General features: G+C 49.6%; 1 protein-coding gene across 1 annotated transcript in view; it reads left to right on the top strand.

Annotated features, from left to right (window-relative positions):
• CLUH (clustered mitochondria homolog) overlaps nt 1-19,487 on the top strand; it is a 32,713-nt gene extending 13,226 nt beyond the window's left edge. The window contains exons 4-26 of the mRNA XM_064729052.1: nt 42-185; nt 391-518; nt 1,148-1,302; nt 2,105-2,230; nt 3,094-3,241; nt 3,957-4,049; nt 4,279-4,973; nt 5,509-5,726; nt 6,298-6,402; nt 7,136-7,236; nt 8,640-8,792; nt 9,405-9,467; nt 10,131-10,375; nt 11,137-11,221; nt 11,712-11,865; nt 12,150-12,289; nt 12,400-12,480; nt 13,052-13,177; nt 13,666-13,787; nt 15,021-15,114; nt 15,884-16,018; nt 16,975-17,048; nt 17,600-19,487. Of these exons, the coding sequence (XP_064585122.1) occupies nt 42-185; nt 391-518; nt 1,148-1,302; nt 2,105-2,230; nt 3,094-3,241; nt 3,957-4,049; nt 4,279-4,973; nt 5,509-5,726; nt 6,298-6,402; nt 7,136-7,236; nt 8,640-8,792; nt 9,405-9,467; nt 10,131-10,375; nt 11,137-11,221; nt 11,712-11,865; nt 12,150-12,289; nt 12,400-12,480; nt 13,052-13,177; nt 13,666-13,787; nt 15,021-15,114; nt 15,884-16,018; nt 16,975-17,048; nt 17,600-17,768 (3,554 nt within the window). The 3' untranslated portion in view covers nt 17,769-19,487. The remainder of the gene's footprint in view (nt 1-41; nt 186-390; nt 519-1,147; nt 1,303-2,104; nt 2,231-3,093; nt 3,242-3,956; nt 4,050-4,278; nt 4,974-5,508; nt 5,727-6,297; nt 6,403-7,135; nt 7,237-8,639; nt 8,793-9,404; nt 9,468-10,130; nt 10,376-11,136; nt 11,222-11,711; nt 11,866-12,149; nt 12,290-12,399; nt 12,481-13,051; nt 13,178-13,665; nt 13,788-15,020; nt 15,115-15,883; nt 16,019-16,974; nt 17,049-17,599) is intronic.
• Nucleotides 19,488-24,056: the final 4,569 nt, after the last annotated feature.

Genomic DNA, 24,056 nt, shown 5'->3' with positions numbered 1-24,056 from the left:
CTGTCTAATCCCAGTTTCTTTCCTCACTTTTTGGTTGTCAGAGCCATACACGGTGCGAGAAGCCAGGATACACGTGCGCCACATTCGGGACCTTCTGAAGAGTCTTGACCCATCAGATGCTTTCAATGGTGTGGACTGTAACTCATTGTCCTTCCTGAGTGTCTTCACTGAAGGAGACCTGGGAGGTACGGGTCAAAAAGACTTCCCTGGTGTGGTCAGTGGTTTCATTCCCTGACTCCTGGCTTAGTTAAACACGCAGTAACAATCGGCTGTCCTGTGTCATTTAGGAGTGCAGAGAATACTTGGAGTACTTCTGCATCCCTCCTGGAATGATGACTGGGGGAGGGACTGTACACTTTTCAGAACTGACTTTGTCTCTGTCTGTTCTAGACAGTGGAAAAAGGAAGAAGAAAGGTACCGAAATGGAACAAATTGACTGCACCCCTCCTGAACATATCCTGCCAGGTAGCAAAGAGAGGCCCCTGTGTGCCCTTCAGCCCCAGAACAGAGACTGGAAGGTAGAGTTTTCCTGTGTCAAACAGCTACTGGCACATTCCTCACAGCAAACTGGTGGTCAGGGATTGAAAGCTGAGCTGAAATGGACTTTGGGATTTGCTCTGCTTGGTGCTTAACAAGCACTGGGATAGCACTGCTTAGCCAAAAGAATAAAGTCCAGGAGCTGGTGTGCAAAACACTGGACATGGAGTCTGGACATCTGCAGAGTGTGGAAGGGCCAGGCTTGCTGGGATGGGTGCGGAGAAGGGAAAGCAGCATTCCTCTGCGAAGTCCTGGAGACAGGATCTGCAGGTCACTACAGATTGCTCTTAGCTTTCCCATGCCCTCCCACTCGGATGCTGGTTTAGAAGCTGCCATTTGAAAACAAGTACAGCAAGAAATCCATACCCTGTGCAGCCCAAAGGCCCAGGGTGTCTGCTTTCACCCATGTCTCATGGTGTGAACGGCAAACTGGTGGTCTGCAGAGGGCTCAGGAAGCTGTACTCAGGAGACCAGGTGTGTTTGTGTGCTCTGTTTCTGGAATCGAGCAAGGGCAGCAGGTAAAAGGGATCTGGCATGTACACTGAGTGCCTCTAACTCAAAGAAATGAATTCCTGCTGACAGGAGTTGCTTGTGTTGTGCTCTGCCGTAGCCTTTGCAGTGCCTAAAGGTACTGACGATGAGTGGCTGGAACCCTCCGCCCGGGAACCGCAAGATGCACGGGGACCTCATGTACCTGTACGTGATCACGGTGGAGGATCGGCACGTCAGCATCACTGCCTCCACGCGGGGATTCTACTTGAATCAGTGAGTAACTGACATTCTTCCTGTCCTGCCCTGCAGCAGCCAGCTGGAAAACAACTCATAAACAAACAGTTGCAGCCTTTTTTTTCCCTGTGCCAGAAACAGCCTATTCTAATTCGCTGCTCACATGGGTTTGTGGGAGTTGCTATACTGGATTGGGCTGTTCAGTTATGCCTGGTACCACTTCTCCACAGTGGCTAAATGCCTGGTGCTTTAGGGAAAGTTTAAACATCCCATAATGTCATCAGCTATTTAGAGCATTTTGAGTTGGAAGGAAATTCCTTCCTGACTATTGCAACTATCTCATTTTGCCCTGAAGCAAAAGCACAGCCTGTCAGAACTCCCTGAGCTGGGTGCAGATTTGACTACCAATAATTTCTTTTTTTGTTTTCCTAATGGTAACTGTGAGAGCTGTTGTGTCTGTGCCTGTTGGAGCAGCTGTGCTGAGGGGTTTCTCTGTTAAACAAAGGCACCTTTGGTGTGTTCAGGAAGTTCTGTGAAATCAGTCCTTCCCAGCTATAAAAACAGAAGCCTCTCTTGATCTTGGGAATGGCCGAAAAAGGTCTAAATTAAAGGACCATGAGGGACAGGTACAGGGTTACTGGCTGTGGGAGACTGGATAAGGTCCTTGCTGCCCATTTGCCTCTTTGCCCCATGGTCTCTGTCCCACAGGCAAGGGCACAGGGTGCAGCCTTTGATGCTGTGCATGCATGAAGAGCTCTCAGTCATGTTCCACGTTCCTAGAGTGTGGAAGGTTTCAGGTATGACAGTGGCTTCTGACTGTTTCTTTTTTTTTCTCTTGCAGGTCTACTGCATACAACTTCAATCCCAAACCTGCAAACCCTAGTTTTCTCAGTCATTCCTTGGTGGAACTACTTAACCAGATCAGCCCTACCTTCAAAAAAAACTTCTCTGCTCTGCAGAAGAAACGGTAGCAGTGCTTCTTCCTCTGTAGTTCCTTGAGCAGCCCAGGGTGAAGTTGGGGAGGCTCAGCTGGTTCTGGGGAGCTGGATGCCACCAGTGCAGCAGGGATTGCAGTGCCTGCTTCTCTGAGCTCATGTAGTGCTGGGTGGTTGGGACATGTCAGTGGAAGCTGCAAGGACCAGAGCACCTGACTGAACAACAGGGCAGCACTCTGAGGATCTCTCTGAGCCACAAAAGAGACTGAAGCATAAATATCAGCAAAAGTAACACAAGAGGGCTTTGTATAGGCTTACAGTGGCAAGAGGTTGGTTACTTTAAACATGTCTGTGCATGTTAATATTCTGTAATTTCCTCTCTCCTATAATAATAACACAACAATAAGGCATTGTTTGGTTCTCCTGTCCTTGCTGCAGGGACCATTTGTTCTGCTCCAGGACAGTGGGTCCTGTGCAAAAGCCTGTCATTCTTCAGAGTCACATAATGAACTGCCTCGGCTCAGCAGGGTGTGGATTGATAGGCACATTGTGTGGCGTTTGGGAGCTCTGCTCCTGCTTCATTAAGGAGATGAAAGTCACACTAGATGAGGGCTGAAATTAGCAGTGGCCTCCAGCCACCACTGTGACTATCTGGCCATTTAAAAACGGTTGTACTGTGTTGCCTCTTGGGCCAGAAGTAGCTACAGATGAGCCCCAGCCCCTGCTGAGAGCAGCCAGATTACACAAGAGACCTTCGGCAGTGCTTGGGTTTCCACTGCGTGCTGCTGTTGCATCGTGACCTGTAGGGACCAGTGCGAAAGCACAGGGAAAATGTTCTTGGAATAGAAAGGATTCCTCCTTGATAAATGTGTAATTGTTGTTTGTCCCAAACTAGGGTTCAGAGACACCCCTTTGAGAGGATAGCCACTCCTTTCCAAGTGTACAGCTGGACGGCCCCGCAGGCAGAGCACGCCATGGACTGTGTCCGGGCAGAGGACGCCTACACCTCCAGGCTGGGCTACGAGGAGCACATACCTGGACAGGTACTGCTCTTGCTTTGCCTGATGACACTGGCAAGACTTTTGCTGCCAGCTCTGCCAGGAACAAGTTAACTTCCAGAAAGTAACCTCTGTTATTTGTGGGGGGGTTTTGGTCATCAAAGGAAAACTTGCAGGAGTCCTTGTTCTTCACAGGGCCCTTGACTACAGGGGCTGTGCTGCTCAGGCTGCAGGTCCATGAGCACAGGAGTGACTGAGAAGGAGCAGCTCCTGCTCGGGTGTTTATAAATTCCATGTCCCTTCTCTGAAGAGTGCCACTGCACAGGAGGCAGACCACTCCCTCGTGCCAGTCAGGCCTGCAATGGCTCTTGTGCCTCTGAGCAGACTGCTCCAAATGCTTCAGCTGCAACTTCCTAGCACAAAGTGCTGCAGGGCAGCGGTGGCCAGCCGTGGGCAGCAGGTGCCTGCAGTGTGCCCACAGCACTGGCTAATGGCACCTGCACCGTGCTGCCCCTTCAGTGCCCCTGCACTGGCTGGGCTGATGCAAGATCTGTCCCAAACTGCTGTTGAATAAAGTCCCCTCTCAAGGTGTGTTCATTCCTGCTGCTAAGTCACTTCCTCTGAGCCCCACAGCAGCCTGAAATCTTGCCCCTTCCTCTCCCTTCTCTCCCAAAATGCCTTGTGAAGCAGGAATGCTGCCTCGCCAGCCCCTTCCCACACAATGCATTGCATCCCACAAGGCTTTGCCTCCCTCTTTCAGACCAGAGACTGGAATGAGGAGCTGCAGACCACACGGGAGCTGCCACGCAAGAACCTGCCTGAGAGGCTGCTGAGAGAACGAGCCATTTTCAAGGTAACTTCAGGATATGCAGGCAGCCCCTCACACAGCCCCTTCTTTGCTGCCTGTGTTCTGGCTCCTGGGACTTGTATTGAAGTCACTAGCCAGCTCACAGCAGTAAAAGCCGTGACCCGCCTGCCTGCTGAAAGGCTGTTGCAAGGAGAGGAGCAAAGGAAAAATTTGCAGGGAGCTTTCAGAGCATGGGGGCCCATCCTGACCCCGCTTTCTCTCCATGTGCCTCCAGGTTCACAGTGACTTCACTGCAGCAGCAACACGAGGTGCTATGGCTGTCATTGATGGCAATGTCATGGCCATCAACCCCAGCGAGGAGACCAAGATGCAGATGTTCATCTGGAACAACATTTTCTTCAGCCTGGGCTTTGACGTCCGTGACCACTACAAGGACTTTGGTGGAGACGTTGCTGCTTACGTGGCTCCCACCAATGATCTCAACGGTGTGCGGACCTACAACGCTGTGGATGTGGAAGGGCTGTACACGCTGGGGACTGTCGTGGTGGATTACAGAGGTTACAGGGTGACGGCTCAGTCTATTATCCCTGGCATCTTGGAGCGGGAGCAGGAACAGAGTGTCATCTATGGGTCAATAGACTTCGGCAAGACAGTTGTGTCACACCCCAAGTACCTGGAGCTGCTGGAGAAGACCAGCAGGCCGCTGAAGATCCAGAAGCACAAAGTTCTCAACGACAAGAATGAGGAGGTGGAGCTGTGCTCCTCAGTAGAGTGCAAAGGCATTATTGGCAACGATGGGCGTCACTACATCCTGGACCTGCTACGCACTTTCCCTCCAGATCTAAACTTCCTGCCTGTTGAAGGGGAGGAGATGCCAGAGGAATGTAAGAAAATGGGGTTCCCCAAGCAGCACAGACACAAGCTTTGCTGTCTTCGTCAAGAGCTTGTTGATGCCTTTGTAGAACACAGGTGAGCAGAGCTTCTCCCTTTCTCCACGTGCATCTGGTCATGGTTCAAGTCAGGACCTTGCTGCACTGTCCTGGGAGCATCCCAACAGAGCTCCCAGAAGTGAGCGGCTAATTGCCCTAGGCTTGGCTATGTAAATGCAGTTATAGGAACTTAATTAACAAGAGGTGAGAACAGTAGGGATTTGGACAGGGAGCCAGGGAAAGAGATTGTTTGTATTTTAGTGTCCAGATCTATTATTGTTGATTCCTGTCCAAACATCTAGAAGTTCTTTCCCTGCAGGTGTCCTTTGCACTTGATGGCTACAGAAAGGGAAGGATTTATGCTGCTTTTTAAGGCTTTCCCAATGTCCTGAAAGTTATATTTGTTTCTAGAGGCTGGAAAAAATCCTGTGGGCACTGCTGTAGGCATGTTTGTGGTGGGATGTTTGGGTCACTTGGTGCTGCCAAGGCAGGGGAGCTCAGGGAGTGGGACATGTTCCAGACGTGTGGTGCTGTGGGATTCTGCTGGGCTGAACTGCCCTTTGCCTTTGCTGCAGGTATCTCTTATTCATGAAGCTGGCTGCACTGCAGCTGATGCAGCAGAAAGCCAACAAGCAGGAGAGCTCAGCTGCGCTGGAAAATGGAGCCTCTGCAGAGAATGGCGCTGCAGACAGCGAGAGGCCCGAGTCAGAGGATGGGAAAATGGAGGACAGCGTGACTGGGCTGGATCAGGTGAAGGAGCTGGCGGAGACCATCGCGTCCGACGATGGAACAGGTACTTCATCCTCAGCAGCAGCCCCTGCTGGGCTGGCACTGGTGGGAGCTGTGCCAGGCTGGGCGGTTGGGGTGACTGATGGTGGTTAAACAGGACGAGCACTGGCTGCCTGTCAGTGTTGCCTGGCCTCTCTGTTAGAGCTGCTCACACCCTGATGAATGACTCGCCCCTGCAGGCAGGGGGACTGAGGTGTCTGAAGCCAGCAAGGCCACCAGCCCCTCAGCTCTTCCCTGGGAGCAAGAGCCCGGCCAGGCCGGCCTGTGGAGTGCAGGGCAGGGCTGGGGACAGGCAGGAGGCCAGCAGTGCACGGGCACCTTTGGGAGCCCCAGGCTTGGATTTCTGAGTGCATGTGCTGGGAGGTAGGGATATCCATGGGGGTTTTGGATCATCTGAATAAGTTCCCTTACTCAGACTTTTCAGCCATTCTCCTTTACAATTGATTGTTTTTATAATGGATTTCTTTAGAATGTGCCATCATTGCTGTTTTTAGTAACAAAACTCAATTTAATAGCTAGGTCTGTCATTTCCTGAACTCCACATTCATTTGTATTCTGTTTTTTTCCTGCTCCAGTGGATCCCAAAAGCAGAGAAGTGATTCGGAATGCTTGCAAGGCTGTAGGCTCCATTAGTGACACATCATTTGATATTCGGTTTAACCCAGATATTTTCTCACCAGGTACGTGTACCCAGAGCTGGGACCAGCCCTTCTGAGGGTGGCTGTGTCCAGCCAGCTGCAGATGAACACCGTGCTGTAGCCAAGACTGCTGCTGGCTTTGTTAGGCTGGGAGGGTGCAGGGCCCTCTGTGGAGCCCGGAGATGCAGAGCAGAGGAAGCAGCAATGGACTGCAGTGCTGGAGCTGCCAAGGGGAGCGTCTCCCACCCTCGGGGGAGGGCTGTGGGTTGCTGCCAAGAATCCTCCTGTGGTTCTCCAGCATCCCAGCTGTGAGACCATGTGAAAAGAAGCAGAGGGAGGGAAAAAATGAAATTTGATCGCCATGTAGTAGTTTACACAAAAAATAACACTTGTAATTGAACGACTGATGTTAGGACCTCAGTGAAGGGCTGGGTTTGTTTTAGTAACATTTCAGTGAGCAGTCACAGTGCCCTTTTACATGCACACATCAGGCATGAATTTCCATTACTTGGAGCCATATTTTTTATTGGGAAATTGAGAAGCTCCCAGAGTGCTTCCTGGGGTGAATACTGGGGCAGTGAGCAGGCACATTGCAGGAGAATGGCCAAACCATTGAGTTTGAGCAGCCCAGCCACTGCCTGAACACAGCAGCCAATGCTCTTCCCATCAAAACGTTTATAGTTTGAGATAAGTTTTTGAAGCATCCAGCATTCCAGGGAGACAGCTAGGGTTCTGTGAGTTGCCGTGGTTGATGTTTTCTCTTGTCCTCTCCCAGGTGTTCGCTTCCCGGAGTCGAGCAGAGAGGAGGTGCAGGATCAGAAGCAGCTGCTGAAGGACGCCGCTGCGTTCCTGCTGTCCTGCCAGATCCCAGGCTTGGTAAGGACCCCAGAGCCAGTAGTGATGCTGCCCTCAGAGCTTGGCTGCTCTGAGCAGGCTGGTGGCCGCTGGGACAGCAGCTTTACCGGAGCAGCTGCAGGCTCTGGCACTGCTGGGGGAGCACCGGGAACAGCATGAGCATTGCGTGCAAGGCACGAGGGGTTTTCCTTTGCCCATCTTACATCATGGCACGATTTTCTCACCTCAGTCCAACAAAAAAAAAAATGGCACTGGCAATTAAAGCTATTGCTAAGAGTTTGGGACAATAGAGACCACATAAGCCATCCTCCCTAGCCCTGGGCATCCTTCACAGCTTATTGTTTTAGCTGACCCTGGCTGTGACTCAGTCAGTGACTAATAATTTCAAGTGAACTGGGAAATTGTTTTAATTAATAGCAGTCATTAAAAACTCCTTCTGTAAGTCTTAAGCATTTTGGACATTACCCATGCACCTGGCCACATAAGAAGTCCCAGTTTCTCCCTTCCTGGGATGCTTGCTGAATTGATGGCTTATGCAGCTGTCAGAGCAGGCACTGGAACTGGCAGGGGAGAATTCATGAGCTCTACTCCAAGAGGTCCAGGAGTTGTTGGTCTTGTGTTACAAGAGGGTTTTCTTTGTTGGAAAGTTTCTTCTGAACTCTAAATCCACTAATTCTGTAGTCAGCACAGCCTTCAGAACCATCTATTCAGTCTTCAAACAAAAAGGAGGTAAGTGAGTCAGAAAAGGGCTTGGTGATTGTTGATTACAAGGTAGTTGATACTCCAGTATATAAACCCAAAACACTGCACAGGCCTGCGTGAGAGCAGGTTGCAGACCAGCTGCTGTAGCAGGTAGTCCTGTACATATCAGAGAGGAGCTGGTGTTGCTCCATGACGTGAATTAAACAACTGTTTATCAGCACTGCAGCACAACTTAACATGCAAGTGCCATTTGTCCTTATCAGCTATGTGTGCACAGCTCCACGTACTCTTAATTGGAAATGGCAATTAGAGACTGTGAGGCCCTTAAAGAAGGGTCAGCCTGCTAGTTGCACAGGTAGGAGTTGTTTTGCCTCTGCCTCTGAGAGAGTGTAGTGCTGCTCCTTCCCTGCTGAGACAGAGGAGTGAAACCGGCCCCAGTGGCAAGCACCTGGCCCACCCTGGGCTGGCTGCTGCAGGTGTCCCCCCGCCTGTGTTACCACGGTGCTCCCTGGTGCTACAGCAGGTGTTACTCACCAAGAGTCTTGTTTGGGGTCAGGGCCTCCTTTCAGGGCAACCCTCAGCCCCAGGTAAGGAGGTGTCTGTAGTAGCATTGGGGAATGCCTGTCCTGCCTCTTGGTGTGGTTTTTTTTTAATATTTTTTAAAATGGAAGTTCTTTCCCTTGTGTTTGTCCTCAGTAACCAAAGTCTGTATGCACCCGCAGGTGAAGGACTGCCTGGATCACACGGTGCTCCCCATGGATGGGGCCACCTTGGCTGAGGCCATGCACCAGAGGGGCATCAACATGCGTTACCTGGGCAAGGTGATCAACTTCATCACCAAGACCCCTGGCCATGCACAGCTGGATCACATCTTTGTAAGCATCAGGCTTAACATCAGACAGTTCAAACCACTCTGGCATCATTTGTCCCACGGAGATTCCCACTTGGCCAGTTGTTCTCTCTCTGTAAAAATAAACAGCTCCAACAACAGGGGAGGAGGGAGGAGGACCTGTAAGTGTTGGCTGGGGAGGTTTTTTTTCCAAATCCTTAATGGATTTCATAGTGATAGGAACTGTAAGTATCTTTTGGGGTAGAGAATTGCTTCAGGGATTCCCAAATGTAATAGTAAGTAACACAGTTGGATTTTCAGCCATGTATTTTTTAAGCCTCTAAGACACATCTGGGCTTTGGCTCAAACTCTGAAGTGTTGTGAGTGTGGCTGCCCAGGAGCAGGCAGGGGCTGGGCTGTGGCAGCCCCTGAAGCGCTGCTGGAGCTGTGCTGAGCTGCACCCGTGGCTTGTGGGCACAGAGGTGCCAGGGGCTCCTCACTGGCCTCCAGGAGGGCTGTCAAATGCTTTTGCAGTTCTGTGCTGCAGGGAGAATCGTGTATCTTCTGCAGATCTTGCTAAAAGACCATTTCAAAAGCCCAGTGTATTTTTCCATATTCTTGCCAATGCACTCAGTCTGTTCTTTGTTCCTTTGGGTAGAAAATTGGAATCAGCGAATTGATCACTCGATCAGCCAAACACATCTTCAAGACGTACCTCCAGGTATGACCTGCAATCTCACCTCTTGCCTCCTGTGTCCTCCCTAATGACTTTTTTCCACAGACAGAGCTGTTTGGGGTTCTCCTCTCATTAGGCAGTTCCTGGGGTTGCATGGCAACGAGAAGTACAAGCTCATTAGCACTGAAATAGGTACAGGCCTGTATGTAAGGGAAAACAAGTTCCCACTTGAAGAAAGCTTTCCCGGAGAGCAATCATTCATGCTTTTCCTCCCCAGATCCTCACTCATTATGTTGGAGGCTTTTAAAAGTGAAATCACAGCTTGTTTTCCTTGTAGTACTTTTTCCTCCTAAACAGTGTTGCTTTTGCCCTGCTAAGAAGCCTTTTTAATTGACTCAACACTACATATCCTGGTAGGCTGTATTCACACACAGCCCAGCAATACACCTGGCTTGGTTCCAGTGCCAAAACCTTCTCTGTCCCAGGTAGCAGCCCGAAGTGTATATGCCTGCACTACATTTCTGTGTGTAGGCACACCCTTAATCCTACGTTGTCTGTGCTAGTGCCACTTGGACATGCTGCCTTCCTGTCCCTGTGGTGGAAGGTGGCCCTGTTTGTGTAGGACTGGGTGTGTGTGGGGCTCGGGGCTGGAGCAGTGCTGTGGGATGGCAGATGTCTCTCCTGACTGACTCTGGTGTTTCCCTGTAGGGTGTGGAGCTGTCAGGTTTATCTGCTGCCATCAGTCACTTCCTGAATTGTTTTCTGAGCTCCTTCCCAAATCCCATTGCCCATCTTCCAGCTGATGAGCTGGTCTCCAAGAAGAGGAACAAGAAACGGAAAAACAGGAACCTTGGCAATGCTGACAACACTGCCTGGGCAAGCATGACCCCTCAGGAGCTATGGAAGAATATTTGTTCAGAAGCAAAGAACTATTTTGATTTCAGTCTTGAATGGTAAGTGGAGCAGGTGACCCTGGCTTGTCCCTGGATTCACCAAACTTCTGTAGCTCTTGTTCATTAACAGGACCTCCCTTTTTTATTTGTTTTCTGTTTGCATAAAATTAAGTCCCTTGAGGGACTTAAACAGATCTTTAATGGAAAGAAATTGGGCAAAGAGTAGGAATGGGGAAGTGAGACTTTGAATCAGATGAAACCTATGATGCAAAGGCAGCCATGAAAAGCAGAGGAGGAAGGTAAACCTTTCCTAAGGGTACATAAGGGATCAGAAGGTGAGGAGCAGAAGTAATATAGTCAGAAGATACTTGTCTATATCAACAGTGATTTAGGCTGAAGGGAGCTTTGGCTCCAGAAAAAAGGACAACTGCTCCTGTACATGAGCAGAGATGGGGAATAAGGAAGGGGCACATTGGTGCTTCCAGTTTAGCACTCTCAATGAAGTGGCCCAAGAGAAAAACCAACTTTTGGCGCTTGGACAATGATCATCCCCTCGCACAGGGACTGCTCGCTCCTCGCCAAGAGCTGAAGGTACTCAGCCCAAACACTGCAGTGGGCTTTGAGAACACACACAGGATTTCTGTAAAAGCACTGCTGTGCTCTGGAGGCTTTCACAGACTGAGGGCAAACTCTGCAGTGTTAGTCCTTGGTTTGGGTTAGACCTGGCTGTACAGAGACCTGCGCCTCACATACCCACAATGGAGCAATGGCCTTGAGCAGAAACTCCCCTGAGAGCTGAAGCTTGTGTGTACTTTCTGCAGTGAGAATGCTGACCAGGCAGCTGAAGTGTATAATCTACAGAAAATCACCCTGCTCCGTGAAATCTCCCTCAAAACTGGAGTCCAGGTAAGATCCACATCCTCCCTCCCCTGCCATCATGTCCTGTATTGAGGAACATGAAGAGTAAATGCAATGTGTTTTGCAGGCACAGCACAAGCCCCAAAGGGTCTTTGTGGTGTCCATGTTGGAATACAGGCCCCAGCTCTGAGAAACAGATTTCTGATCCAGTTCACTCTTGGAGTAATAAACTTGCTAGCATGTCCCTTGGAAGAACAGCTAGCCTCAGTACAATTGCACTGCCTTCTCACTCCTCTGTGGGCTGTGGGACAACAGCTGGAGGAGCTCTCCTGTCACGGGTTCAGTGTTGTCACCGTGGTGCCATTTTGCCATGTACAGGTGGTGGTGCACACCTACGTCTCACCTTGGAGACTTCTGTCCCAGGTCATGGTACAGGAGATGTTTTGACTGTGATTCCGCATTCAGAATTTTGCCCCTTTTCTTGCCAAGTGCCTATGGCAGTGGTAACTGTGCCCTCCACTCTTTTTGGTCCCTCCAGATCCTGCTGAAGGAGTACAACTTCGACAACAGGCACAAGCCCACTTTCACAGAAGAGGATATTCTTAACATCTTCCCTGTAGTGAAGCATGTAAACCCCAAAGCCTCCGATGCTTTCCACTTCTTCCAGAGCGGGCAAGCAAAAGTTCAGCAAGGTACAGATCCCATGTGCCTCTGCCTCTCATGATGATCCCTGATAATGGGAAGAGCAGAGTATTTGGGGCATGGCCACCAGGACACTGCTGCCAAGCCTGGTGTCCAAGATCTACTCCTGCTGTAAATCCACCAGCAATGAGCAAGGATGGGTCAGGGCAGTGATATCCTGCCCCCAGGGCAGTCACCTGTGTCTGTGTATCCCACCGTTGGTCTCACTTCCTGTCTCCAACAGTGCTAGAGGTTCTTTTATATGTACATACATATGGATTTACTTTCTTTTCAGGTTTCTTGAAGGAGGGCTGTGAGCTCATCAATGAAGCCTTAAACCTGTTCAACAATGTGTATGGTGCTATGCATGTAGAAATCTGTGCCTGCCTGAGGCTGCTAGCTCGGCTCAACTATATCATGGGAGATTACTCAGAGGTAAGCAGGGGCTCTGAGGGGATCTCCTCAGTGCTCTCAGTCCTTCCCCATGCTTGCTCAAGCTCACAGCGTGGTGTGACTTGCCCTGGGTTCTGTTCTGTTCCGTTCAGGCCTTAAGCAATCAGCAGAAAGCGGTGCTAATGAGCGAGAGGGTCCTGGGCATCGAACACCCCAACACCATCCAAGAATATGTGAGTATGGGGAGCTGGGGAGCAGCAGCACCTCAGGGGTCTGGCTGCAGTCTGAGAGCCTTAGTTCATGTCTGCAGCTGGAAAGCAGTTGCATTTTGCTCTCTTCTGCATCTTTCCAGAATTCTCCACTTCATCATCTTTATGATCCTGCAAAGTGAAAAGCTGAGTGTGTCCTGTGTGCTCACCATTTGTCCTGCTTAACCTAGGTTTCTACTGTTTGTCTGCTGCATATTTATTTAGATATATTAATTCTCCTGGCTTCGGCCCTGGGCCTATGTCAAAAATTAAAAGAGGAAAGAATCCCCTCCAAAACACAGTCAGAATATGACATACATATGTAAGTCAGGTTAGAAATATTCTGCGAGGGGTGTTAGGAGAAACTGAAATAAAACACACAGCTTCCTCAGTGCTGTGTCCTCAGGAACACCTCAGTGGGACTGTGCATCATTTCAAAGTGACTGAAGTCCTTCTTCAACCAGTGAGGAAGACTTCTTATTCATGTGCAGCTAAGGAAAGGCGTGGAGAGATTAGGTTCCTTTCCATTAATGCTGGGTGCCTTCTCTTGTCCTAGATGCACCTGGCTCTGTACTGCTTTGCAAACAGCCAACTCTCCACAGCACTGAACCTGCTGTACCGTGCACGCTACCTCATGCTGTTGGTATTTGGGGAGGATCACCCAGAAATGGCACTCTTAGATGTAAGTAGTTTGTTTAGGAATCTTCAAGTTGCTAATCTCTGCGAAACCTCTTGGCCTTTAAGATGCCCACATGATGGCTGTTTAAAGCAAACATTTAGGCAGTGCTTTTCCTCCCTGGTTGTTGCTGGTTGGTGCCATGAGATGAAGGAAAAAAGGAGTTTGACACTTTAGCTGGGAGGGTCAGCCTCTGTGCTGAGCTCTGCACTGGGATACTGCAGATGGTTTTGAGACATGTAATTCTTAGGAAAACTCCTTTGTTTATTGTGTTCTTGTTGCACTGGCATAAACTGGAGAGTCTGTTACCTCCCTTGTGCCTGGATTGCTTGGGCCATGGGGGACGATGGTCCCTGTCCCGTGTTGCTGCTGCAGGGACTGGCCAGGGTCACAGCCCCTCTGGCAGTGACACACCTGCGGGGTCCCACTGTTCACAGAGCAGGAACTGCCATGTCAGTGTGTCTTTCCCAATGCCTGCTTGGTTCTCTGTACAGAACAACATTGGCCTGGTGCTCCATGGGGTCATGGAGTATGACCTGTCCCTGCGGTTCCTGGAGAACGCCTTGGCCATCAGCTCCAAGTACCACGGCTCCAAGTCTCTGAAGGTTGCGCTGAGGTGAGGCAGGGTGGGGTGCTGGGCTGGGTCACTGCTGTCAGAGCGAGCACACTCACTGAGCACTCACATGGGAGGGTCTGGGCTTGAGAACTGCATATGCAGTCTTGTCCCAGAGCCAAGGTCATGGTGCACTATCCAAGTTTATTTCAAAAGATGGAGATCCATTGTTCTTAAGGTTAATGGGGAGATCTGCTGTGATGCTGCTTGCTCAAAAACTCTGTCAAGATAACCCTGGTCCCTGTGGACTCTCAATAGAAAAACGTATGTGGGAAGTAAAGGTTGGAGAGCCGGTAAGGGAAGTACGCTAGGAGACAGGGACAGTATGTTAAATGCTCATGTTTAATTGTTCCAGCCCTCAGGGAGGGATCTTTGAGAATCATTTAAGGTGCTTTTGTCTTTTGCCATAAAGTTCTGTATTTGAATAAAAACCCTGAGTGGTTTCTGTGTGTTCCCAAGGGAGCTGGGACTGGTGACCCCTGTAGGATCTGCTCCCAGTGCCCACTGCTGCAGTGCTGGATGCCCTCTGTCCTTCAGTGCAGAACTGGTTCTGTCAGCCAGGCATGGCCCACTCCCAGTTCTTGCTGCCACATTGCAGCCATCTGTTCTCCATCAGGCTGCAAATCAACCTGATTAAACACCTGCAAAAGCCTGCCTTGTTTTCCAGTGGCTGATGAATGTGCAGGCTCCAGAGACTCTTCAGCTGTCCCTCAGTGGCACTGGGGTGCTTAGAGAGACCCGTCTCCTCCCACAGAGAAACACTGCCAAACCCAGCAATTTCTTTTTCGTTCCAGAAGCACTAAGGCCAACAGTCTAAGCCAAGTCAGCTCTCCCAGCTGGCAAGAGCCCAGAGGACTCAGGCCTGGCTCTGCCTGAGGGCTGCAGCCTTCCTCTCCAGTTAATAAATCCAGCCCCAAGGTATTCCCATGGATCTGCCTCTCCCTTCAGTTCACTGCTGTGGCCTTCTGTCCTGCACCCAGGAAAGCTGAAGATGCCCAGCTCAGTCTACCTCTGTAGGTCACTTCTCAGCATTCCAGCTAAAATCCAACCTAATTAGTGTAGTATTTGAATCCTCAGCTGGGCTGGGAAGAAGTAACTCCCAGGGTGATGCATTCAGTCTCCTCTGACACCTGTGTTAAGACTTTCAGCCCAGACACTGATGGCACAGTCACGCTCACTGCAGCACAGAAATGTTTTTTCCTCAGAGAAGTGACTTGGCCCTTTTCCTTCCCTCAGCCACCACCTGGTTGCCCGAGTGTACGAGAGCAAAGCAGAGTTCCGGTCGGCTCTGCAGCATGAGAAGGAAGGCTACACCATCTACAAGAATCAGGTGATGAGTGGCCCCACTGTGCACTTGGGAGCTGTCACTGCAGGGCCACAGTTGAGCAGTTCCGCTGCAAACCAGTGCCCAGCCTGGGCCTTGGGGAGGCCTTTCCTACAAACAGCTCGGAGCAGATGCCAGGGAGTACTTGTAGGGCCAGGGCAGAATTGCTGCCCTGTGCAGTAACTGCTCACTGCTATGCCAGGAGTCTTTGCTCAGCTTCCTGCAAATGTGTCCACGCTCTACCCATGGCTGGATGAGCACTTCTCTTGTGGCATGGCCTCATGTTCTGGTGGGGCTTGGAAAAAACTGGTCTCTTCTCATGTTTTGTGCCACTAGTCTTTAAATACCAGCTCCAAACTGGTTTGGTAGTGAGCTCCCAGGCTGCTGCTCAGTGAAACTCCTGCCCCAGCCCGGGGCTGTCTGAGCATGTCTGTGGCTGCACGGGGTGACTCAGCTGAGCTGGCTGAGGGCACAGCCCAGTGTGGGGAATGCTGGAATACAGGTCCAGGTGGGGGCATACTGCTCCTGGAAGAAGAGCCCGGTGCAGGGAATGCTGCTCACCCAGCAAATATGCTCCCACTTGATGAAAACGTGAAATGTTGATAAGAAGGTTCCCAGAGGAACTGTTTTACTTTTTGAATGCCAAGGCAGGTAAAGTCCATTTTGCTGAGTTCCTGTAGGGATGCTCAGCTGGCAGCACCCAGGTGTGTTCCCTGGGCTGGGTCCTGCTCTCCCTTGTGATTTGAACCTTTTCTTTGTTCCTGTTTCCCATCAGCTCGGTGAACACCATGAAAAGACCAAAGAGAGCTCTGAGTACTTGAAATACCTGACACAGCAAGCGGTGGCTCTGCAGCGCACAATGAACGAGATCTACAAGAACGGCTCCAATGCCAACATCATGCCCCTGAAGGTAACCCAGAGCTCTGGGGTTGGTGCTCTGCCAGATGGAGTTGTGTCCAGCTGGAGGGGGTGGCAGTTGTCCCTTCCCAGGCAGAAGCCCTTGCGAGGGCAGTGGCTCAGACACAGGCTGGTGTCACCTGTGTGCATGGAGCACAGCGTTGCAGGGTGCAGGGACAGCTCCTGCGCTGAGAGCCTGGCACGCCTGCACACAACCCTGCCCTGCTCTGACTCACTGCCAGGCAGCAGGTTGCTCAACCCAGAAAAACTTCAGTTTCCTCATCCTCAAAAATGCTGTCATCTTTTACCAGATGCTTTGTTCTCCTTCCAGGGATGTTGTGGTTGGGGAGGCTGGGCAGGGAGCACAGAGGGGCTGTCAGGTTTACCTTACATGGAGCAGCAATGACTAACCTTCCTGGGCCAAACCCAGCTGCTCCTGCCTGCCTCCAGACCTGGCAGAGTACCCGGCCTGTGCCATGGGTGCTCTCCCTGCCAGGCTGTACCCCAGCAGATTGGGAAAGAAGGTTCCAGCTGCAGGGAGGACAGAGTGGGACAATGCTCCGTGTGTGGGTGTTCTCCCTGTGGAGAACTGGCAACAGACCTGAGGAGTTCGTGGCAATGAAGGGAGAACAAGGACCTTGAATCAAAAGTCCAGGGATTTGTGGCCAGTGAAGAGGCTCAAACCCATAAAAACATCACTAAAGGGTTTATCCTTGTTAAAATACATACAGCAGGGCAGAAAACCCAACACATTTTGGAACTGGCACTGTGATGTATTTAACTGAAGTCCTGCAGGGTTCAGCCGGAGCTCCCCGCAGGTGGGAAGCTCTAGATGGTGCTTTCAGGCTTACAGATATACAGAGGTGATAATGTAAATGATGCCGTTTTCTCAACTGTTGGTAAAGAGACATGTTTAGCAGTTCAGTGTCCTCTCTAGGTTCCTAAAACTTCTTTTCCCTTGTGATGTAGTTCACAGCTCCCAGTATGGCCAGTGTCCTGGAGCAGCTGAACATTATCAATGGAATTCTCTTCATTCCACTAAGGTACAGTGATTCTTCTGGGTTATGCCTTTAGAAATCAAATCTGCACTGCCTTGGTTCACAAAAGAGCACAAACCAGCTCCCCAGGATTTGTTTGTTGGAGCCAAGATCTCAACTGAGGCCTTGATTAGCATCATCAAGACCACTGCAAGCAGCAGGACTATTAGATGATGTTAGATGATGATGATGATGATTTTTATTTTTTTTTATACTTCTTGTTGAAAATTTGATTGGGATGATGGTGGAAATAGATGACCCGAGCCAAGACTGTTGTTTTAAGGCTGCAGATATCATTGGTGGTAAAAATGCAGCTGGAGGCTGCCTGGCCATCAGTGAGATGAAGCCCCTGCTCTGCCCCAGCCCCACTGAGAGAGCAGATCCTGGTGCCTCTGTTCAAAGCCAGCCAGCAGACTGGGCCCTGGCTGTGCTCAGGCATGGCTGAGCTCTGGGGAGGGAGGTGCAAGCAGTGTTCCCCCACTGAACATGACCTTGTCCTGCTTCACCATTCCCACACCCAGTCTCATGTCTGCTCCCCTTCCTGCTTTCCCCTTCAGCCAAAAAGACTTGGAGAACCTTAAAGCCGAGGTGCAGCGACGCCAGCAGCTCCAGGAAAGCATGAAAAGTGGGGAACAGCTGGAAGCAGAGGACAAAGCTGTGGAGGAGAAAGAGGCTGAGCCGAGCATGCCTTCTGCTGCCATCCCCTTAACACAGAGCTCTGCTTAACGTGTACCTCGCTTTAAAAAAAAAAAAAGTTTAAACCACCCTTTTCTGAATCTGGCCCAGGGCCTTAGCTGCCCTCGGAGCAGCTCCTCCTTTTTGACAATGTTATTGCACTGGTACAATTAATACACAATGCAAAGAACTAATCTGAGCAATGTAATCTGTGTGCCCAAGGCTGTGTCTGCCACGCGAGGGGAAGTGGCCGGAGGCAGCACAGACCCGTCCTGGCGCGCGGGGCCCTCCTGCCGTGTGTGTGTCCGTGTCGTGTGTGTGCGCAGCAGTTATTTCTACTTTGTACATATGAATTCCAAATGAACTGTCTGGAGGAATGTAACATTTCTCAGGTCATTTTTATGTTGACTAAGGACACTGCTTTGCTAAACCAGTAAAGAACCAGCCCCATCACTGCTCCACGTTCTTGTAAAACGTGGATTCCAAGCCAAAAGATTGATTTCCCCCCAGTCACTATTCAAGCTTGGGCTGAGAACAGCCATATTTGAACAGTCACTGAGATGACTGAAGCCTGTGACATGTGGAAGTGGGGGATGTACAGCATTTTCTACATCAGGATATAGCCATGGGATCCCTTTAACCATTTTTTTCTATGTTTGGTTGACAGTTTGGCAATTCAGTGGGGTTTTGTAACATTCACATTCTAATTTTCAAGGTAAAGATATAGATAGATATATATATATAGATATATATATATATAGATATATATTATATTCACCGTTCCACCTCTGCCTCTGCTTGCAGCTGAGTAACTTGGGATACTGTATCCAAAGAGTGAGGGCTTGATCTTTAAAAAAGCGCACAAACTTCCATTGCAGTGGAAACCCCAGTGCCTCGGTGAGGTGGGAATGCAGCAAATGAGGGCTGAGCTAAGGGGAGTGAGGAGGCTGTCACAGCCCTATTTAAGGGCAGGGGAGAGGGCAGGAAAATTCAGAAACAGAGACCTGGTATCATTTGCAACAGGAGCTGTTGACACAGAGCTGAGGGCCCTGAACCTGACAGAATCACAACCAGAAAGTACCAGGTTTTGGGGAAGGGGTTTAAATAAAAACTGAAGTTCCCCCAGCACTGAAACCTCTGGCAAATACCTTTGCCTCTGGCATTTTTGCTCACTGGTTTTGGGACTGGCACAGGGAGCTGCCATTGCTGGCAATGGACGGCACTGAATGGCAAGTGCCACTAAAGAACTCCTCCTGTCCCCTCCCCTCCCACACACATCCTGTGGGGTTGTCACTGTCCTCCAGCAGGTAAGATGTGGCTGCTGCAAGCCCTGGGATGCCGACAGAGTTGAATGTCCCGTTTTCCAAGCAGATCAAGCTGTAGAAGAAGGTTGGGCTGGCCGCAGCTGGTGCCCAGCCTCTCCCTGCCTCGCATTGTCTGTCCTGGATCGCGCCCCGTGCTAATCCGTGCTGCTGCTCTTACTGACCTTGGAGCCAAGTGCTGTCCCTGTGCTCTGTACCCTCGGTTTCCTGTCTGACCCTGCAGGTATCTGTAACTCGGGGCTGGGCGGGGGGGAAAGGAGGGAGCAGCCTCTGAGGTGCTGGAGACATCAAAGCAGAGTCTTCACTGCAAATGAACTTGCTCCTATTAGAAAAATTCTGAATTTCCTGGAAAGCAATCAATAAATGACTACAGTGCATCTTTCCTACAAGATTTTTCTTTTACTAGTGTCTTACAGTCCATTAAAAGCTTTTTAAACTCCTGGAGGTATTTTTTTTGTTTCTTTACTGTTTGGTGCGAAGTGTTGGTACCAGCACTGCAGCCACCACTCCTGTTCCTTTGAGCAGGAGCTGGGGGGAGAGAACAGGACCAGCTGACCCGGAGGCTTTAAAAGCTGTAAATCAGTACCAGAGTCACGACCCCAGCCCAGAGGGGGTAGGACCCACAACCTCTGCTGTCAGAATCCATTTGTGCTCCGGGAGATGAGTCACTTTGCCCTCTCATCCAGGGCACCTGTGGGAGCAGGGACACAGCTTTGGGGATGTTGTACCCATGTGCATTGAGGCTGAAGGGGACAAGTCCTGGCTACTGAGGCTCCACAGCTAAGCAGCTCCAAGGACAATGCAGGCTGGTAAGTAACTGCATTTGCCAACATCTGTCTGTACCTCACTACCGCTTTCGGGTTCTGGGGGTTCTCATTACTCTGTTCACAAGTTCTTAAAACACAAGTGTAAAAACTGATTCAAATGGGCCCTGGGACGCAGCTGAGCTGGAGGCAGGCAGGTACTCAACCTGTTCACTGAAAAATGTGCCAGTGCCCATCAGTGCTCTACTGGGACTGGTAACACCTCAGAGCTGCTGTCAGTGCAGCACCGCTGCACGAGCAACAACTCACCCAGCTAAGGGGGAAAATTAAATTTAACTGCCCACAATGTTCTTGCAACTCGCACCTGAACCTGCCTTGTGCTCCCTGTGAGAAGCTCACTGCTTGTGGACATACGAGGCTTGCCTTTCAACCCTCACCCCAAAAACCACTTCTGTGCCACCCTGTCACCCCATCTGGGATAGCCCATGCATGCACTGGCTCTGGCAGAACCCAGACTCAGTTTTTTTCCCAAATGCAAGTGAGTCTTATCCAAATGTCCATCCCGTGTCTGTTCCCACTGCAAAGTACCACCCTACCAGCTGCTCCCACAGACCTCAGCTGGCGGGAGGGCCCTTTCATTCTCTCCCCATATCAAGCTCACAAGCACATCCGTGCTCTTCCATTATGAAGATGTGCCCATTCCAGTTCTGGCCACTGACCCATCTCTAAACGGTACTTGAGGCAATTGGGGCCAAACCACAGGGAAAATGAAGCCAAAGCACACACAGGCACAAACCCTAAGAGCAGAAGAGAAGCTGCCAGAAGCACCCAGTGCCGTGCTGCCCCACAGCCACGCTCAGCCCCCGGCCCAGCACGCGTGAGGAGCAGGAAGGCAGCTCCTGTCTGCGGCACAGAGACAGCAGTCAAGAGAAGGGAAAACTCCACCAAACCCAACCCAGCCAGGCCTGGCCTGTGCCAGGCACAGGGATAAGGCTCTCCTGCCCACCTGTGAGTCCAGCTTAGCCCACCTGAACATTTCCTGCAGCAACTCGTTTGATCGGATCAAACAACAGAACCTCTCGCTACTCCAGCTGCCATGAACCAGCTCAAAACCACTTTCTGCAGCCTCAGGTGAGCACAAGTTAAATTAAAATCAGAGCAAGGGCAAAGCAGGTGGGAGCAAAATCTGAGGGTGAAACACCAATAGCTTTTTTCAAAATAGTTTTAATTCTTGCATCCAAGGAAACAAAACCACATCTAGTTTTATATGCATTTAATAGTTTACCAATTGGTACAATAAGATTTTTTTAATATGCAGAAAACATGAATAAATTTTGTTTTACACAGTCTGAGAGCAACAAATCTTACTGTAAAACACAGAGCAGTATTATATACATTCCTTTACCGATTTTGTTTTAATTGTGTCAATGCTTCAGTTAACTCCTACAGCCTGGGAACTGTTCTCTCCAATTGCAACCTCTAACAGCGCTCAAACAAACATCTGACATTTGCCTTCACGTCGATGTCGGGATCGACTCTAAAGCGTGAGGATTTTGCTTACTTCTCTTCAGAATGAACTCGGGGAAGCCTGAGGGACAGGCAGGACAGGAAAGCAGCTACTTACATGACACAGTGGAAAGATAAAAAGGCCAGTTAACGCCAGTTGTGACTTGCAAATCCAACGCGACCCCCCCACTCCCCCCCGTCCATCCCACCCCTCTATGCACGTGCTCTTGCTACAGGACTCTCGGTATTGATTTAGTACACGGACGTTATATACAGCTGGACACAACAGCTCACTCCAAGGGCGCTTCTCCTTCACTCCACTCAGCATTTGCAATATTCAAACCATTAAAGGATCACCAAGCCACCACTGTCTACAAAAACAAAGTATTTTTCCTTTTAACCAGCTCTCAGGAGAGTCAGGAGCTGTCTAAGAGTGATTTCTCAGGCAGTTCACATGGACAGAAAGCGGCAGAGGAGAGGCAGGGGCCCCATGCCCACAGTCCCCACTCACTACCAACCAGGGGTTGTTTTCCTTTCCTCAGTGTCCTGGGCACACATTGGTCACACCACACACAAAAGCAGGACGGGTTTGTTTCGCCTTCCAAAGTGCAAGGTGGTATAAAACACCAAGCTCAGCTTCTATCTAAGCCACAAAAGATGTTGCACTTTGTGACGCGTGTGGCGTGCCACAGGCTAGGCTAAGCCCAGGGAGCTGCAGTGGCTCTGGTGACAGGCCAGAGCTGGGGCCTGGCACGTGCTGCCAGCTTTAATCAGAAGTGCCAAAGCACCAGAGACCCCCTCGCCCCCTCCAATGCATCTAGTTCATTATTGACCCAGTAACCTCACTGCTGCAGATCTGACCACAGCAAAGGCACAGCACAAGCTGACAGCAACAGTGGGGACAGTTCCACAGCACGTCCCAGAGTGTGCCCCTCACTCCCATGCCTGTGGTGTGGCTCCCTTCCAGCCAGGGCTTCAGCTTTGGTCCGGTCAGGACCATCCCTGAGATCATTCCCTGCTGCCCCACAAGGCTCACTCTGCACAGGAGCAGTGTTGAGTCTCACACAGCAGCGACACTGCTGCCAGCACTGGGGCCGGGTGGCCTGGTAAATGTGTCTTTGCTACAGGGAAAAAATGCAGTAGACAACTTCCACATCACAGGTACCTTTAATTTCTCATTCAGGTTTTGAGTTATGTACATGAGGGTGGTTTATTTTAGACTTAAATAAAGTTTCTAGGTTCTACCAGGAATTAAACAGATGTTATTACTTTACAGTTGCAGATGCATGGAGGGATTTAAGATGCACTACTTGTGTATCTGGAATTCTCCAATAGGACAAAAAGCAGCAAATTTTTCCAGTCCAAGCAGCTAACGAACAAAACAGATTTTATTCGTGCATGCTTATGCAGCAACACACACCGAGAATGACAGAAACCACTGGATTTAAGAGATTAGCCTGGATCTTAAACTGTCTCTGAAAACCCCCACATCACAACTCCGCTTTCTCCACTGCTTCCCAGAGGACCCCACACCCCAGTCCAGCTCCTCCCACAGAACTAAGGCTCCTGCTGGGCTGACTGCGGAAGTTTCCCTCTCACCAGTGCAGTGTGTTCACCCTCCAGCCCACCCTATGCTGGTCAGGGACTCTCAGGGGCATTAAAAGGGACATTTTAAAAGCCATGGATTAAACCAAAGGAATAAAATAAAGCACAAATCCATCTGTTAAAACATCAGCCTGGTACTTCATTGTATTGTAAATTTTAAAGTTGATTTTTAAAAACACCTGGTTAGTTTGATAAGTATTGGAATTCTTGGTTATCTACAATGGAATCTGTCACAAAAATGCTGATTAAAATATTAATTTATAGTATTTTCATTCATTTCAGATCAAATATGTAACTTCAGGGATATGCAAATTAAAAATTGTGTACACCAAACAACACAAATACTAATAACTGAGCTGGGCTGGTTTTGCTGATAGGTTTGGTTTTAATGTTTATTATCATTCCCACAGATGGGTGTGGGCTTTGTTCATGGCATCTTTGTTTTAGAAGCCTGCATGGATCTGACCTGCCATTGTCAACTGATTCTCAACATACTCAGTGCTTCCTTTAAAGCATTTCAATGCTGCAGCCCAAGGTTTTTCTCCACATGCAAACCCCAGGATGTTTTAATTGGAGCCACATTGCCAAGGTGAGGATCACCTCATTGTCCAAGGAGCACTAAGGAAATCAAAAAACTTTTGTATACCCCAATTTCCTGCCAGTGAATGAGGGAAGTGTCCTTTGATCCTGCTGTGTAAATAGGAATTGCACATCTCTAACAAACATGGAAAGCAAACAGCAAGTTGGACCATGGCAGTCATTTGGGAGAGGAAGCTCTACTGGAAACTGGATCACTAAACTCTAGTGGGATGGACAACTCCTCCTGGAAGTTCGTCTAGCATTAAAAAAAAAAAAAAACCAAACAAAAAACCATTTAAACTTAGTTTAACAGCACAGCTTAACCATTGAATGACCAAATAAAAAATAAATACATTTATCACATCAGCTGCGACTAAGATTTGTTGTCTTACTTCAGGTTTACAGTCAGTTCTATAAATATACCAACCCTTGCGTGATAGGAGGCCAAAACAAATATTTTCTGTTGATTTGGCAAATGTTTCATGACAAATATTCCAGAGTTTAATTAATTTCCATTAATTACATATAAGGTTCAGAAGATTCTGAATTGCAGCCTTATTATC

Source organism: Zonotrichia leucophrys, chromosome 19 (assembly GCF_028769735.1).
Source record: "Zonotrichia leucophrys gambelii isolate GWCS_2022_RI chromosome 19, RI_Zleu_2.0, whole genome shotgun sequence".
Lineage (NCBI taxonomy): Eukaryota > Metazoa > Chordata > Aves > Passeriformes > Passerellidae > Zonotrichia > Zonotrichia leucophrys.
This window is presented reverse-complemented; position numbering and strand designations above follow the sequence as displayed.